The 16,871-nt window shown below is 39.3% G+C and overlaps 1 protein-coding gene across 1 annotated transcript in view; it reads left to right on the top strand.

Moving 5' to 3' along the window:
* The first annotated feature begins 8,117 nt into the window (after positions 1-8,117).
* elna (elastin a) overlaps positions 8,118-16,871 on the top strand; it is a 45,318-nt gene continuing 36,564 nt past the window's right edge. Inside the window, exon 1 of the mRNA XM_030778013.1 lies at positions 8,118-8,193. Coding sequence (XP_030633873.1) covers positions 8,118-8,193 — 76 coding nt within the window. The remainder of the gene's footprint in view (positions 8,194-16,871) is intronic.

Raw genomic sequence — 16,871 nt, 5'->3', positions numbered from 1 at the left:
TGATGTCTGATGTCATGGCTTTGCTTCAACAGAACTTGTGGTTTGTAAGGTCTGTTGTATGGCAAGAGGTTTGCGGCAAGAGCTTGGGTGGGGTGAACGAGTACAAGGTGGGAGAAAGATGGAGGGGAAAGAATGAAACTTTGCAGACAGACAGAGTCTCGGAGCCGTGCTATTTCAGAGATTGATTGTATGCATGAATTTAGAGAAGAGATTTCATTCTCTTAAGAGTGGAAAGGATTCAGCACCCTCCCAATTTATTGCTATTACACACCACATTGTATTTGTAATGGTTTATAGCAGAAACCCTGGCCATTAGTAGATGGAGATCATTTTTTATGTCATGTCTACAGAGACTTTAAACTTTCTTCTCTTTATGATGCTTTGGAACCCATTGATGTTTGTGAATTTAAGAACGTTTTTGCAGTAGGAGTGGTATTCACTTCATCATCTTAAGATGCAGAACGTTGTTCATAATTCCAGTTCAATATGTATCAGGAAACAAGTATCAAATTCATGTGAATTCCATGTAGTTGAACTTATTTCTAGTGGTCCTTCCAAGAATGTTGAGCTCAGCAATTAGTAACGCTGAATGAGATACAAGGTTAGGAAGTAAGGCAAACTACTACCTTTTTTTTTTGTCCAGTTGTTCTCTGTTATTCTACAGCATTGTTTCACACAGGCTCTCCATCTTCTCCGCTGTTCTTGAGCACTATCAGCATGGTGCTGACAGCTGACATCCTTTACCATGGGCTAGGGACATGTATACTTAAGAACTCATCCAGTGATAAGCAGCCCCCTAGGTTCCCATGTATCCTAGATAGTGTTTAGTGGTCTCAAACGCCCAAGTATGAGTATCAGTGGGAAGTATTACGTGTATTGTGCAGCAGTCCTCCATTATACCTTGTGTGCTTCCCAGTCTTCTTTACTGAACTCTGTTCATTCACATAGATTTAAGTTTCTGAACCAGACACATGCCTAAGATGATAAACATATGCAGACCTTTTATTGCACATTTCATGTTTGCTGCACAATTTATTGTGCAGACACAATGGATCCTTTGCAAACACAGTTAAATATACCTCAGGTCTTTCAAAAGAATCCTACCACAGCCTTAACTTGATTTGTATGGTGACATGACTCGTGAACATCATCGGAGTCCGAGACGCCCAAGAAATAATGTCATAGTGGAAGATTCACATCTGGCTGACCGGCAAGTTGTCTGTGGTGCATTCTGGAGGCCAGCCAGTGGGGCTGCTCTGATGTGACTTAGGGGCTCTGTTGACATTCCAGCCCGAGGGAACAACATCTGTACAGCATGAAGAAACTCAATATCTGAACTTGACAGCAAGTACTCTTCACTTAGAGGCTGAATCCTGTTTAAATGTTTTAGCGTCCATGTTTTAGGTGTTTTCACCATTACAACCCAACATCTCCTCACCCTCATCAGAGTGTAGGGACCTACAGATAACAGAATGAAGGAAACACAAACATGAAGTGCTTCACTGGGCACTGAGCCACCAAGAAACTACAGAGCAGCTTCACTGCACTAAGATAAAGTGTCGCGAGATAAGTGCCTGGAACTCTTTAGGAGGGGGTGAAATGGCATTCTTCCTCCAAGAGAAATTGCATTATCTGGTGTCTTGCTGATGGTGCTGGAAAATGCTGTCCTTGGTGCCACTCCAGGATTTTCCAAAAGCATTCAACTTGAATGTAGAGATTAAAATGGATATGGTTAAGGATTTACATTGTTTCTTCCTCATCAAACCGTTCAGTGTCTATGCATCCACTATTGCATCATCAACCTGGACAAGACATTTGCCATCATAATAGAAATGCACCTAGGGGTGAGTGTGAGCACTTAAAGTGGTTTTGTGTTTACTGGCATTTACCTCACTCTCTAAGTGGAGTGGATGTAAACCATGCCAGGAAAATGCACCCTACACCATAACGGAGGGGCCAGAAACCTTCACAGTAGGGAAACAAACACTCAGGGCCATAGGTTTCTTTTGGCATGTGTCACACATACACTCGTCTGGTTGTTGAGAACAGGGTGAAGGATGACTCATCTGATTATGTTTCTCTTTTCCACTGCTCAGTAGACCACTGCCTACGTTCTTTCTTTTTACAGGCAAATTTGTCTGAGGTGTAATAATGGATTTTTAGGCTGAAAACTGATTGTAGTACTCCTCTCTGTAAAGTTCATGTCACATCACAACAAATCCACAGTAACACTTTCTTGTATACTATTTACATTTAAAGTGTTTGAAAACCAGTTACTTCTACATAGAGGGTTATCAATACACGCAAAGGACATTTCTGAACAAAGAACATGTTTGAATAATGCTGATATGTCACTAGACCTCTCTGTTGAAAACCGATATTGAAACATCTGTCATTGATGAACTGACCAGTCATCTTAGAATGGTTAAAATCTCTTTTCGTTATCCCTTGAGCCTGAGGACCATGGAACACCCAATTCAGAAAATATTCAGCAGTGAAACCTGTCTTAGCTCAGTGTGTCTTTGCATTCATGGACCCCATTTTACTGTACAAAAATAAAGTGCCTTACACTGGTCTACCCACTGTTATGATTATGTCTGAAAGTTTAAACATACCAGTAGAGCAAATGTTGCATGGGTACTTGAGCCTTTTTGCAGTACAGCTAAATTTGTTGAAACTGTGATGACTTTTCAAAATAATTTGAGGTGACATATTCAAGTTGCCAGGGCAATTTGTGTGTTAACCTTTGTATGCAGTTATTTTAAGACCTGTCATGATGCCCACATAGTCTGTCATTTTATTCCACAGCTGACCGTTCTGAAGACTAAGGAGTGTATTTTCTACCGTTGTGATCTGACAGTGCCTACTAAGTACTAAAAGTAATTTATATATTTACATTTTACAGTATTGTTTTGCAAATAGAAACATGTTGTGAATTAATAATCATGGCAACATTATGGAAACTTTCTGATAACTCTCTCTGTCAATTTTTCATATAAAAAATACAAATTAGTTTATATCTGTTCAATTAGTACTTCCAATGACAAGGTCACCAGTACATATGCTGTGTTGAAGTCTGTACTTAGTTGTGGTGTTGCTGTTACTCTCCACAATCTGCAACGCTCCCAAAAGATTCTGCCCGAACGGAGCTCTGTCAGACATCAAAATCAGATCTCGTCTCACTTAGCATCTTTTACACAGGCCAAAAATATCTCTACAGGGGGACAATTCTGGACAATTCATCATCTTTTCTCCTCAAATCTTTGACAAGCCCTGCACCCTGTTTGGAAAGCAAACAGAGAGATCAAAGATTGGATTTGAAAGTTCATATCATTATGATTTGGAGCTTTAATAAGTATCATGTTCATGTAAAGAAATGACTCAATCATAGCTCAAGATACACTGGCAGAAGAGTGCCAAAGTAAACTGCTGATAGCCCAAGCATATTATTATTCTTTCAACGGGGCAGTAAAGCAGCTGTTGTTTCTGGGAGTTTTTCACTTTCAGAGAGACACTGACTTATCTTCCATGTTGTTTTGTTTAGGTCTTTGTTTCTCTCAGTAATGTATAGGTTCTGCAGCATCCATGTGTGAATTTCAGGCAGTCCTTACATGGAGTGTATTTTGATGTTAATTGCATTTAATGGAAAAATATTTTCTTTTCGCATCTAAGGCCTGTTGTGATAAAGGAACGCTGCCAAGCATTTGTGATTACATATTCAATTACAGGGAAACTAGTTCAGGCTAAGCCAATTATGTATGATTACAAGTTACAATGCAATCATTAGACAGCACCCATTAATCGTAAAACCAGGGAGATTCGTCACTGTGGACATTACTAATGAGCTTGAGCAGGTAATTACTTGCTTGTATTTTATAAAATTGCCTGATGTTGTTGAGGAGAGAATAATTTATACATTATACTGATCAAACCAAACGGTCCATGACATAATAGATGCAGAGTACACAGAAATATTTAAACAGACTTTAAAAGTCTTCAAATGGAAGGTACAAGAGTTTATTTGACACCTGCATGTCTGTGTCATATTCAAACAGTCTCTTGCAAGAAATTTTAATCCCAGCCTTTTGACAAAAACAGTGTTCAAGGGCTTGAGTACCAGACACAAGTTAAAATAAAGATTGAAACTAGTTGAGGCAAATAATTGTTGACTTCCAGGAAAATGCTCTCAGAGTCCAAACACAGACTCATTAGGTAAAGTTGTTTATCTTAAATTAAACATTGGAATAACGTCGTTGAGCAGGACCTGAGATGAGGTCAGAAGTCTTCACAATACTTCGGGCGTTGCCTAATTATTTACTATTACTTTCTGTGAGATGCGACTAAGTATAGTCTGAAAATGATCAGAGGCACTCCAGAGCTCCCTAACTCTCCTCTGAAGATGTCAAAGTGACCCAGAAGTTGTTTTTCTTCTTCAGCTAATCTGTCAAAAGGGAGTGAACTAGCACAGGGTCTGTGACAACCTATCGGGACACAACTACTTCAAGACGTCTTTGGTTACACTCTGACACACTCCTTCAACTGAGAAAAAAAATGATGATCAAGAAAAACTTGGAAGCAGAGAGCATGATGGAAACTTAATGGTAATACAGGATGTTGCTGCTATGTAGAGCCTTGTGTCTCCTGGACCGTTTACACATTGCAACCCATTCAGGAGGCATCACATTAGAGAGAATAATGACCCTTGTAAGGGCCTGTAGCCAGAGTCAGTATGTAATCTCATGTAAACTCTTGGAGCATAATATCATAGGAGAGAAGAAGGGGGAGAGCCATTGACAAGTCTTTCAGCAATGTAGTGTTGGAGGAGGAATGAAGCAGACTTGGTGAGCTGAGATTAAGTACTCAACAGGTGTTTGTGGGGGGAAGAGAAATATCCCCAAAGTGATTAGTTTTACATCTGCGCCATTCCATGTCAGACAAGACAATCAATCTGACAGTTCTCCCAATTGCACCCTACATCAACAAATAACATTTTGGTCTTCTATGCTCTGTAGTTTTTAGACTAGATGAATAGCTGTAATTTATATTTTGTATCAAAGAGTGATCTGACCTGGTGCTCCTCCTAAGCAGTATGAAAAGCCTGTTTTCAGTTGAGTTCAGGTTTGAGTGTAAGGTCAAGTTCAAGTTCAAGTTCAAGTTCTTTCTTACAGCAACAACAGAGAAGTACAGGGGGGTGGGTGTGCGTTGGGGCACGAGGGGGGATTTGCACATTACACGAAAAACAATAGTCACAATAAGAAGTTATCCATTGCAAATTGTAAGCAAAAAGACTTTTATCGGTTACCACATTTATCAGTTGCACCCACTGATGCTTTTTCATATGAAAATTTGCCTTTGCCTGAAAAAATTCCATTTGACTCGAGGAACTTGTAGCTGTTCACGAGACAGTAAGAGTTGCTCCAAATGGTTTGAAAGTCATTCTTTCCCTTGGCCTACGTGAGACGACCTCATCAGTTTTGTATTCAGTTCAAAACTCTATTAGCAGTGGCATTTGATAAAATCACAAAGAGAATTGTACTGCCAAGTCATCCTTCCCTAACAAATCATATTGTTTTACAGAATTATTCCATGAAAGAGAGCTTACATCCTTCAGTTTCTTCTGGGATAAACACCAGAATTGTGGACAAGGTAACCAACCAGAACTATTTATACCTCTAATCATACTTTCAACAGCAAGAGGATTTAGTTTTTTAGTGAGTTTTTCATCGCAGATGAATCAGAAATCTGTCTGTGATTATCCATGTTTTATTCATGAATTTACACATAACACAGGAGGGTATCTCAGAGATTTAGATAATTTGAAATGCAATATACTTAACATTTTCGTTCATGGAACAACTGACATTTGACAGCATGTATTTGTCAATGTTTGTCAAAGTATACAGACATGACAGCATGTACAATGAAGTTGTTCACATTTTTGCTGCCTAAAAATGAATTTATTTCTCATTGGTTAAATTGTAGGAAATACTCAGAAAATCACAATGCATTCCTCAACTGCAACTTTGGCACTTTTGATACAAGGCATAAGCCGTTTTTAAGCTGACTTCTCAGTGCCTTTTAGGTAGAGTTAGTACCGCCTTGAAATTGTGGATTACCGCTGGCTAGAATTTTGATGGCACACTTCCACAGCAGTCTAAAGACAGATGGAAAGAAAGGAGCTTTTGTTATTCCTATATTAAATACCCTTCTCACACAATGGAGAAATGAGGGATTATACCATATCAAAGACTATATAAAATGGTTGGCCACAGCTTTTTTGGTACTGCCACCTCCTTCCTGAAAAGGCAAAACCACTAGAGCAGTGGTTTTGAAGCTTGTTGTGCTTTGTGAATTGAAAACAGAAGTGTTCTCAACCAGTTACTCAACAGACAAACTACAAGTTACATGGACCCTGTGGTAACATTGCAGCTAACATTTAAGCGCAAACGGTAGCATATGTTGTGTGATAAGCTACCATAAGGTGTAGGTGATATATCAGACCCCGTATCTGAAAGACAACCTTGCTGCCATGAATTAGAATTGGATGTCTGTGCCTCAGGGGGGCTTAACAAGCCAGGCCAAAGGTGGTACTTTGAAGTTTGGAGACACCTTCTAAATGGCGATAATTTACTCGTTCTGGTCAGATTGGCTTAAAACTGTGATGTGGCCAAATGGTGAGTGGTGACCTTAGTGATGACACTTGTCCACTCCCACAAACAGAGTGGCTCCAAGTCCACAGGAATTTACTTGGACATAGCTCCCCAGTAGGAGCAGCAGATACCGTTGGAATGAATTGGTGTTTTTGATTAGGTGTTGACATATCATATGGAGAAATAGCAGAGCAAACCAAACAGCTATGCTTCTCTCGTAGCTTAATGCCTTTACAATATGTTTTAGAAAATATGTACAAATACAAAGCGGAGGCCTTGAACTAACATCTTTGTAAAATCCAGCTGTCTACCCTTGCAAGACTGCAAGACTCGCTTTTCAAGCAGAATTCCTGCAGGGAAGACAACAGTAAGTGATTGTCAGCCAAGACCGCCTATAGCGAGGTCTGAACCACTGCGGCATGCTTCTCTTTGCTCCGCAGACCGTTTGTGTTTATGCCTCTCTCATCTGGCTGTGGCAAAATACAACACACTGAGGTCTGTGAGGAAGCCCAAGGCTTCACTGCCACTCTCGGCTGGGTGAGTGGCTTTCTCACTGCTCTGCTACAGACTCTGTGCCCTCAGCATAACAAGTGAACAGTCATCAGGGAATACTATTTGCAGTCTTCTTTTTTGAACCAGGTTTGTTTGTTTGGAATTTTGTCGCGATGCCATGTGCAAAGTCATTGCATTCAGTTACAAATGAGACAAAACTTTGTACTTGGTGACACATTTGGCATATTTATCTAATGTTCTGTACTTTCATTCTGTTGTTGATGCAAAAAAAAAAAAAAAAAGAACCCAAGAACCAAAATCTTTTGTACCCCATCAGGATCAGTAGTGTATGTCTGTTACATCTGTTTTTCTAGTAATAAACAGTTATGGAGTGAATGCAATTACATTGAATTTTTGCTGTAAGTTTGGTTCCTCTTTTCACTTTACAAAGATAAGCCCTCTTAAGATCCATGTAAATGTCTGGCAGACAATTGAATTCTTTTTTGGATGAGGCAGTGGGAAAGAGGTCTCCCTCTCTCTCTCTCTCTCTCTCTCTCTCTCTCACCTCGCTCCCCACCTCCCTCTCTCCCTCCTTCCTTGGTCTCGTCTCTCCTTCCCTCATCTCTCTCTCTCTCTCTCTCTCTCTCTCTCTCTCTCTCTCCCTTTCTCTCTCTCTCTCTCTCTCTCTCTCTCTCACTCTCTCTCTCTTTCTCTGGCAGCACTCTGTTCTGTTGGCAGGAGAGACCAGAATAAAAACAGCAACACCAGACATAGGACAGAAAAAAGTGAAATGATCCATAGAACCAAAGTCTTTGCCCTTTCTTAATTACGTCTTGTCCAGTATCTTTTCTTTTTTTCTTTTCTTCTAGGTTTTTTTTTTCTCTTTCTTTTTTTGGCTAACATTTTGAAGTGGTAATTAGTGTGCGGAGAATAAAACCAGCAGATTTGGATAGGGCTGGTGCATTTTGAAGCGAGATGGCTAACAGGACGACTGTATCACTCCTTCTCGGATTCCTCCTCCTTTTGCTGCTTCACCCTTCACTACAAGGAGGTAGGTGTGTGCTTTAGTGACTTCAGGCAAGACATCTCTGACACCCGTGACCAGGGGCAGGTGAAAGTTCTGAAATGTGTTTTAGCTGTCTCTTATTAGTGAACAAAACTTCATGTTTTATGTGTCTTCAAGATGTATGCTCTTCAAAAAAAGCACCACCACTCCTGCTGCAGTTCTGTTCTGCAATGCCACTGTAATTTAAATGTCCTTGTTTGGGAAGGCAAGATTTGTTTTTGATTTTTTTGTCTCATTTTTATTATTTTTTCATTATAACTGTCATATCGGGATTACTTGATATTAACTGCAAAGCTGAGTTTTGTTTCACAGATGTAAGTCAGTATGTGTCCAAAGTAAGAGGTGAACTGATCTTTTCATGTAGTAAGAAATTCTCAAATTTCTCATGCAGTGACATTCATTTTAAGATCAAGTATTCTGAATTCCTATAATTTTTCTAAAACAGAATCTTGGCAAAGATTTATACAGTGGTCGGTTGTTACCTTAAGTCATAAAAAAACCCCACGATACTGTAATTCTTTAGTTCCATGAAGCAAACCCTCTTCTCTTACAGATGTTGGTTGTACTGTCTCTTTTTAAATTAGAAACATGATTCTAATTTGCACCATATTTGAGTTGTGTCCTTTTCATCCAAACTAATAATATCCAGGTCTTCTTTTTAAATATTTATTCCTGAATGGTTTACAAGTATGTGGCATTTCAGAGAACAACATTCTTTTGATAAATATCATGCCAGAGTGTAAATACAGATTTGTTAACAGTATGACTTTTCTGTAAACATGCAAAAAAAAAAGAGGCCTTTTTGAAGGGTATGTTTTTCCTTTTGCATAATTTAAAGTTTTTATGATGGGCAAGCATAAAAGTTAAGCATTGCAGAGTTGCATGTAATGCATTGTGAAATCCTCCCTCTGAGGTTAATGGTGAACCCAATCATGAACAATGCTCCTGTTCCAGCAGGCATCCTCAGCCATATCCCATCAAAGGGAGTTTAGAGCTGACTTTGGCCATTACTTAGTTTTATCAAAGACATAGCATGACATAAAGCAAGGCATATGGGGCTTTCAAATTCATTCGTTATGGGGTATTGTCATAGCAAAACCTCGTAACTGTTAGTGCTTTACTTTGGAAATGTGAAACTTGAGATGTTACTCTCCTGCTGCCCCCCCACTTTTTTTCAAAGAACGTCTCATATGCAAATGGATTTAGTTCTCTTTATTTGACATCCTGAGACCACTTTGAGAAATCACTAATTAAAAGTAAATCAATGCAAAGATCAGTTCATACACTTGTGGTATTCATGATAGCCACAGCTGGTCCATCTTTCCCCCCCCCCCCGAGTGGACACTCAGCTGCGTTTGAGCCCATAAGTAACTGTTGATTTGACGGCTTTGGCAAGAAGGAGCAACATGTTTTGTAGTGTTTTGCTCTCCTCAGTGCCTTGTGGATATATGAATACAAACTAGATTTGGGACAGAGTGAGAGATCTCTCAGCATAGTCACAACATCTGTGCTCTTTCTCGTTCGAGTTTTCAAACTTTTTCTTTTCTTTTCTTTTCTTTTCTTTTCTTTTTTTTTGTGCCTGCTGCTCTTGTTTTATTTCTTGGAAATGAGTCTTAGACTTAGTTTAGTACCAATTGGACGACATGCAAAGATCTGGTACAGTCACCTAGGCAATGCCAAAGAATTCCAGAATGATTTGTTTCTTTGCTCAAAATAGTTTATTTTACTCTCATTAATATATCTGTTTCCATGCAGTTTGTACAAGAGCATTCTCTGTAATGGTGGTGAATAGATTTATAATGGAGTAACAGTGCTGTTGCTGTCTGCAAAGATTTGCGACTGAAGCCTGTTTTCCATATAAAGCCATAAGATTCACATCTTAATTTTCACAGTCTGTTGAATTCATTCAAACAACAAGTTTTCAATTAAAATAAGAGTTTGGGATCAGGGAAACCTCCAGCTGTTTCCTACATTTCACCAATCAATAACAGACCATAATTTAATTTCCTGAAATTCTTCAGCTCCTTGCAGATTTTGTGCCACACGGTATGTCACAAGCACATCCAAACTTAGCACGTTTGTGACACACCTGTGATATTTGAGTACTGATGGGAAAAAAGTGCAAAGCTAGAGATGCAGAGAGATCTCCTTGCATTCAATATTTGCCCATCTGCTACTGAATTTGGCTATATTTTTTTTTCACCGCCTCAGAAATTTTTCTCCCCTTCTTTCAGAGCTATAAACTGACACCCAGACACACTCTCTAAAAACAAACTCTGTTCAGCCTTCCAAATCAGCTCAGACAAAATTTACAGTGGTTTTATGAGAGCCAGGGAATATCAATATTGTGTTAGGATGAATTTGATTCTTAAAGAAACCAAAGAAGCCAAAGCATTTTTAACTCAGATGCCCTCAGAGCACCTACCCATGCAGCAACAAAGAGACTTTTCTGAGCCGCAATGAATATCAAACGCTATATTTAGCATGTAGCCAGCGACTAAAATTTTAGTCAGTACTTGTTGTGATTGTTTGGGGAGAGACTGCAGGTGGAATGTTTTTTTTTCTCTCTCTCTCTCTCTCTCTCTGTAAGTGCAAATGAATTACAGTGCAAGAGGGAGGGTCCCTGGAGGAGAGGTCTGATAAGCAGCTATGCAGCTTGTCAAGTTAGACCAGTCCTGCGCAGACAGAACTCAGACTGAATGTGTCATCAGTGTCTCTAGTCTCTTTTGAAGGAGATGGCTCTGATACATTCCACAAACAGCATCTGTCGGATACATATATCTGGAAGGATGCTATTCTGGTGACAGTAAATCTATAAGAAGAAGACAGCCGTAGGGGCAGCAGGCATACACTTCAGGCTTTATCACGCACCCACTGAATGCACAGCCATAATGTAGATTCTTTATGTTTACATATGTAATGAATTATGACCTCCAGTTACATTTGCTGTGCCTAACAACGGCCTCCTGCAATTATTTGCCTTCTGTTGTCATTATAGCTACATATTGCAAACTGGCATTAAGTCAGGAGTGTGTAATTAGTGTCTTCGTTGTGTAAAAAGAACTAACCATTCTGACGGCTACGTCATACACATTCTGAAGCTCTCTGTGGAAACAGTAATTACCTTGGTAATTACCTCCCTGTCTCTCTCCTGCACCCCTGGTGTGATTTATCACTCAGAAATCTGTCACTTGTGTAATTACAGCACAATCAGTGTGCTTCTACTGTGTGCCAAGGCAGTGTCCGATGAAAACATTTTTCTCACACCTCTGTGTACAGCATAGATTATTCCGGACTCCACTGACGGAGGCCCTAACACCCATGCAGAGCCAGAATCATTAGTGTGTTTTATGACAACTGCCACTAACGACATGAAGCTGAGAGGGAATTGCCAAGCCAGATGAAAGTGTGGAGAAAAAAAAAAAAAAAAAAGGCAGTTCTCGCCTCTTTCCAATCTCATAAGAATTAAGAAGGAAAAGCATTTGCCGCGGTGCTGGAAGTCAATGCTCTTTATACAGAGTGCCTTTTGGCGACAAGCTCCATCCTGAACTTCAGAGGAGTCTAATCCATTAATTCTCCCCCTCATTGACACTCGGCTGGCCGCAGTTAAAGGCGGATGAAATCACTGCAGATCAGATGGCACACCTCTGCTGTCAGTTGGGATTATGATGAATGGCCCCTGTTGCCCTTGCGAGATTCCCGGCCTGATTAACCGCCACTCTAACACCGCTTTAACCAGTGACGTGTGCAAGGAGCACCTCTCTAGCTCTAATCTGTTACACTGCGTTTTGCCTGCCAGCCCTAGCTGAACTCTGCCAAATAGAATTAATGTGACACCACTGCAGGGTCTCATGGTATGTTGGAACAGGCACTAATAGATTTGAATGTGGCTATTGCCCACAGTATGTTTGTGGACTGGGAGAGATGTTAACACAATGTAACCTCATCTGCCTCGGGAGTGAAACAGAGACTGAGGGAGGGTTATTGGGTATGTTATTATCACATTAAAAATATTGTATAACATTTTGGTAACCTCTTAGAAACTATTTATTTGCTCACGGGATATTAGGGTCCAGCGCATAAGGGAATTGTATAAGAGAATTTTGGACATTTTTTTAAAGGTCATTTATCAATAGCATTACAAAGGGTCCAACATTATTCCAATGCTTCAGAGGATATCAGTTTTTGTCATAAATATTCCCTTTATTAGTTCTGAATTTATTTAACGTCCTTTTCCACCCAGGAGACTTGGTACGGAGCACAATAATCCATCCTTTTAAGGACTAAAAGTCAATTTGATGACAAGGTTTTCATGTCTCTCCCCCACTGAGTAGCTGCTGAGCACAGAATGCTTTGCTTCCCTTGTAACATTTCACAAAAATGGGCCATAGTAAATTGTCACTTTGTGACCTTAACTCTCAACACCATATTCTGTGGGGCTCCTGCTCGCTTGGCAGGAGAAGCGCGGGAATGTTAGCATAGATAAGAGTCCTCATTTAGCCACATTAATTTATAACTCTATCACGTTCCAGGTCAGAGTCCGTTAACAGATGTGACCGTTTAATCGGTCGTATCTTTGGAGGTTTTGTTTTGAAGCCTGCTCACTCACCGCATACACTGAGCAGTCATAGAAAAAGATAGTACTGCAGGGAAATCATTTAACTAAACACCGGATCGGCTCTGTGCAATGTAGCACGGTTCGTGTTCTTTCATGTACTGCCTACGAATAGTGAGTGTGAGAATTTTACTAGCCACATGTTTGCAGGCATGATTTGAGTGCTGCCAAATCACGAAACCTTTGAAAAACAGTGATGACCTTAAAGTATACATTTCCTAACATGTGTGTCTTGGCAGTCCCTGGTATGTAAATAATTAAAAGGATTTTCGCTGTGAAAGTAGGGCATGGATGATGTTCTGAAGGCAATTCTGTGAACTTTCGAGTTTAGCATGTACCACTTTTTATGTTGACATTGGGAATTCGAATCCATTTCTTATACTCTTTGTTCAAATTACCACAGTATTTGGTAACTGTAAACTTGGACTGTAATACTGTATAACGGTTTGTTCAGTGACCGCTGACTCGAAAGTGGTTAAATGTGAAAGTGAGGATACGATGGAAGGTATGTAGACATTAGAAAACTGTGCCAACATTTAAACAAAGGGGTTCTCTTAAAGTAGGCAGTTTGTCCTATGCTGCTATGTGACAGAGTCTGAACAGATGAAACATACTCTGAGACAGGGCATAGTGACCGTCTTTGACGAGAATGTGCCTTGTCATGTTTTTTTTTTGTTTTTTTTTTCTCGGTGTCCACTATATGATCTCTTATTTCCCTGCACTACAATTGATCCAAGTCTATAAGTCTGAAAAAGCCTTGCAAATCCAGGTTCTTTTAAAATTGGTACATCTGCGAGCCATTGTGAGTTGCTTGTCGTTGTTTGTTTTATGATAATCATAAAGGTTCATTGAACTCTGCAAACTCCCTCCAGTGGATATTTTCATTGCATTTCATTCTAGTGTATGTTAGCTCAAACTGTATATGACTTCATTTTGAGCAACTGGCAGCTGAGGTCATTAATCAGGTACATGCATTTTTTTTTTAAACATTATGAAAAATCTGTTTACCTGAAGTAATGTGGAATTTTTGATGGATCAGAGGTGGATTATAAAAGGTATACTGTATGAACTGGTCTGCTTGACAAGGCCTAAAATATCTGGCAACCAAATCCATGCAAACCAATCTACTATCTCATCATAAATGATTCATTTTTTCCTTTTTGCTTCACACCTTTCAGAGATTCTGTTGTTTTCTTGAACTTTAATGTGATCTGGGAATTGGAAAGCTCATGATTCAGTTGTTTAGACAGACCAAGTGGATCTCTAATCCTTGAGAAGGAGAGATTTGCAGAGGGGGCCAGACTCTGGATATCTAGCCTAATTCTACTCAAAAAAAAAAAAAAAAGAAAAAAAAAAAGAAGTTCCCCATGTCACATCTGGCAGGTTATCCTCAGTCGATATATTCAGAGCAGAATGAATGAGATCAGAGTTCCACCTTGCTGTTGAAAAAGTGCAGTCTGCTTGTCGTGTGTTTATTTGACTTTGGCGTTCTTCACATTTATGCTTTCTGCACCGCAGATGTGTCAGACACCCAAGTATGGGCTCTGGGCCTGAACGATGGTGTGGGAGGACTTTCTATCACTGAGATTTACTCCTCTTCTATTCATCTCCGTTCTTGTCTCAACCCCCACCTTTTTGTTCTCTGCGGTGGAAATATAAGGCCGAAATGTGACAAAACATCGGCCTGTTGCCTGTCTGAGAATTCAGCGCACCGCTGCAATTTTGAGGTTGCGAGCCTGTTTTACAACACAAATTGCCACGAATTACAGGAAGAATATTAAGCTGTAAAATGAGAAATATCACTTTGGATGAAAAAACGTATACACCAAACCACGTAAACTGGCCAAAAAATAAGGTCATTTGCCGTGATGGGTGGATATGTAATTTGATTGGCAAAGATCAGAGGATCCAACAACTTCTTGGGCACATGCTTTATGATTTCAGTTGTATTTCTTTTATAAGGGGTCCAATTGTGAGGTAGAACTGAATTTCAGTCATCAGAAAATATGATTTACCAAACGTTTCATTGGTGATGGTGAGGCAAGCTGTTTTGCTAAACTGGAGGCGTATTAATGACCTATTACAACACCCTCCATGCATAAAGTTTCAGACACGATTGTAAATTTCCGTGCAATTAATAAATGAACTAAAAAGCACATGAAATGCTCTCATTACTGCAGTAATACATTCCAAATGACATCTTTACAGAAGTTGTCAATCATTATAAATGAAGCAACTCATTTTAGGAAATGCTTTAAACCATGTAGTCTATTCAATGATGGTTAAATTAGGCATGCCTTGGAAAGAGTGCAAGCGTTCTCAAGTTGTGCTTGTAAATTGCAACAACAGTTATTTATGTGCCAGTCAGGTTCCCCACACAGTTTTAATTATTCCCTATGTTACAATCCAAATAAATATTTTGAGACCTGAGTATTGCGTTCTTACTTACATGAAAATGTCACATGACATGATTAGAAGTTAAATTTATTTTTAGGGATGTGATTTTTTTTTTCTTTTAAGGAAAGGAAAGGCAATAATTGTAGGGTTGGTTGATGAATATTGTGCCTTGTTAAGAATATGTCAGACAAAAGTCTTACTTGTTATTGGCTTTGTGCCCTTCAATGTTTGGTTTTTGAATGAACTATTAGATCCTTTGTCAGCCTATATTTGTGAAAGATGTAAGCAATCCTTATTCCAAAATGCTTTTTAAAGCATGTTTATCGAAATATCTTGGATGCAGTGACTCTTTTCAACTCAAAACAAAGGAAGAAAGCCATTTACTAATGGAACAAATCAAAACATGGTTCGACAGAACAGACTAAATACTGAACTAGTTTTTCTTCATTGACTGAAGAGTGATATTCAGAGAAAACCATGATGAAAGCATTCAGTGTGATATCATGTTTTTGGCATAACAATCAACATTGTTCTGGTGTTTATGTGTGGCCACAGAAGCTCCTGAGATACATCTACATTTATGCTAAATTCAGATACTGATACCATTTCCAACTAATTAGTCTGACATATCTTAATGTACTAATAATGTAATATTTCTTAAATGCATGTTACACATAGTGATGAATAATCACATTCCAGCGTGGTGTTGTAATGGCTATTGTTTGGTTGGCACAGTTAGTCAATTCAAGGGTTTTGCTAAACCCTTGAACTGACTAGTACCCAGTTGAGACTGAAAACAGGTACTTGAAGTCTGGATAGACATTCTGCATACCTTCCACTCCCTCAGCACAGTAAGACAGGAAATCCTCCTTTTCATTCTGAAATGAGGCTCTGACGTGGTTTCCATGGTGAGCAAACGGTCTCCTTACAGATGCAGGGCTTCTGTTTGGAGTTTGGGGAGGGGAGGTTGTGGAGTTCTGTGACCAAGAGTCAGTCATCTAATAGGGTATTGTATTATCTGTGGAAAACTGTAGTTGTTTTATCCAGGATCTGTACTGTGCACCCTATTTTGTAATTTTTTCATGCCACATTCCTTCACAGAGGGGGGAGAGAGAGAGAGAGAGAGAGACAGAGACAGAGACAGAGAGACAGACAGTTTTTACGGCTCTTTTAAATAAGACCTAATTCAAAAAGCCCATGCGAATATGATTTATAAAAAATGTATTTTTTCTTTCTTATTAAAAATTTAATAAAAATTTGATTTGAGCATACTGCTGCACAGGGAGGATACAGAAATCTCTTTTGGCATGAAGCCCTAAGTTAAATATAGTTTCTCATGAACAAAAAGCAGACCTCACAGACTAAATATTATTGTCCTTTCCAATCAACGTTTGTTTGTGACTAGGGGAATTTATATACAATACATGTACCTAATCTGTCCTCACGAGCCCCCTCCATGGTCATATTCAATTCATCTTGCTTCCATTGTTTCAAAACAATTATATTTTCACAATTGATTATAAGTTTCCACCAAAAGTAAGTACAAAGGGCAAAAGCTTACAATGTAACACTCAGAAATATACTTGTATGCAAAGGAACATGTACCACGGGGTCACTAATAAACACATTATTGGCCTTGACATGTGGCTCA

This window comes from Chanos chanos, chromosome 6 (assembly GCF_902362185.1).
Source record: "Chanos chanos chromosome 6, fChaCha1.1, whole genome shotgun sequence".
NCBI lineage: Eukaryota > Metazoa > Chordata > Actinopteri > Gonorynchiformes > Chanidae > Chanos > Chanos chanos.
This window is presented reverse-complemented; position numbering and strand designations above follow the sequence as displayed.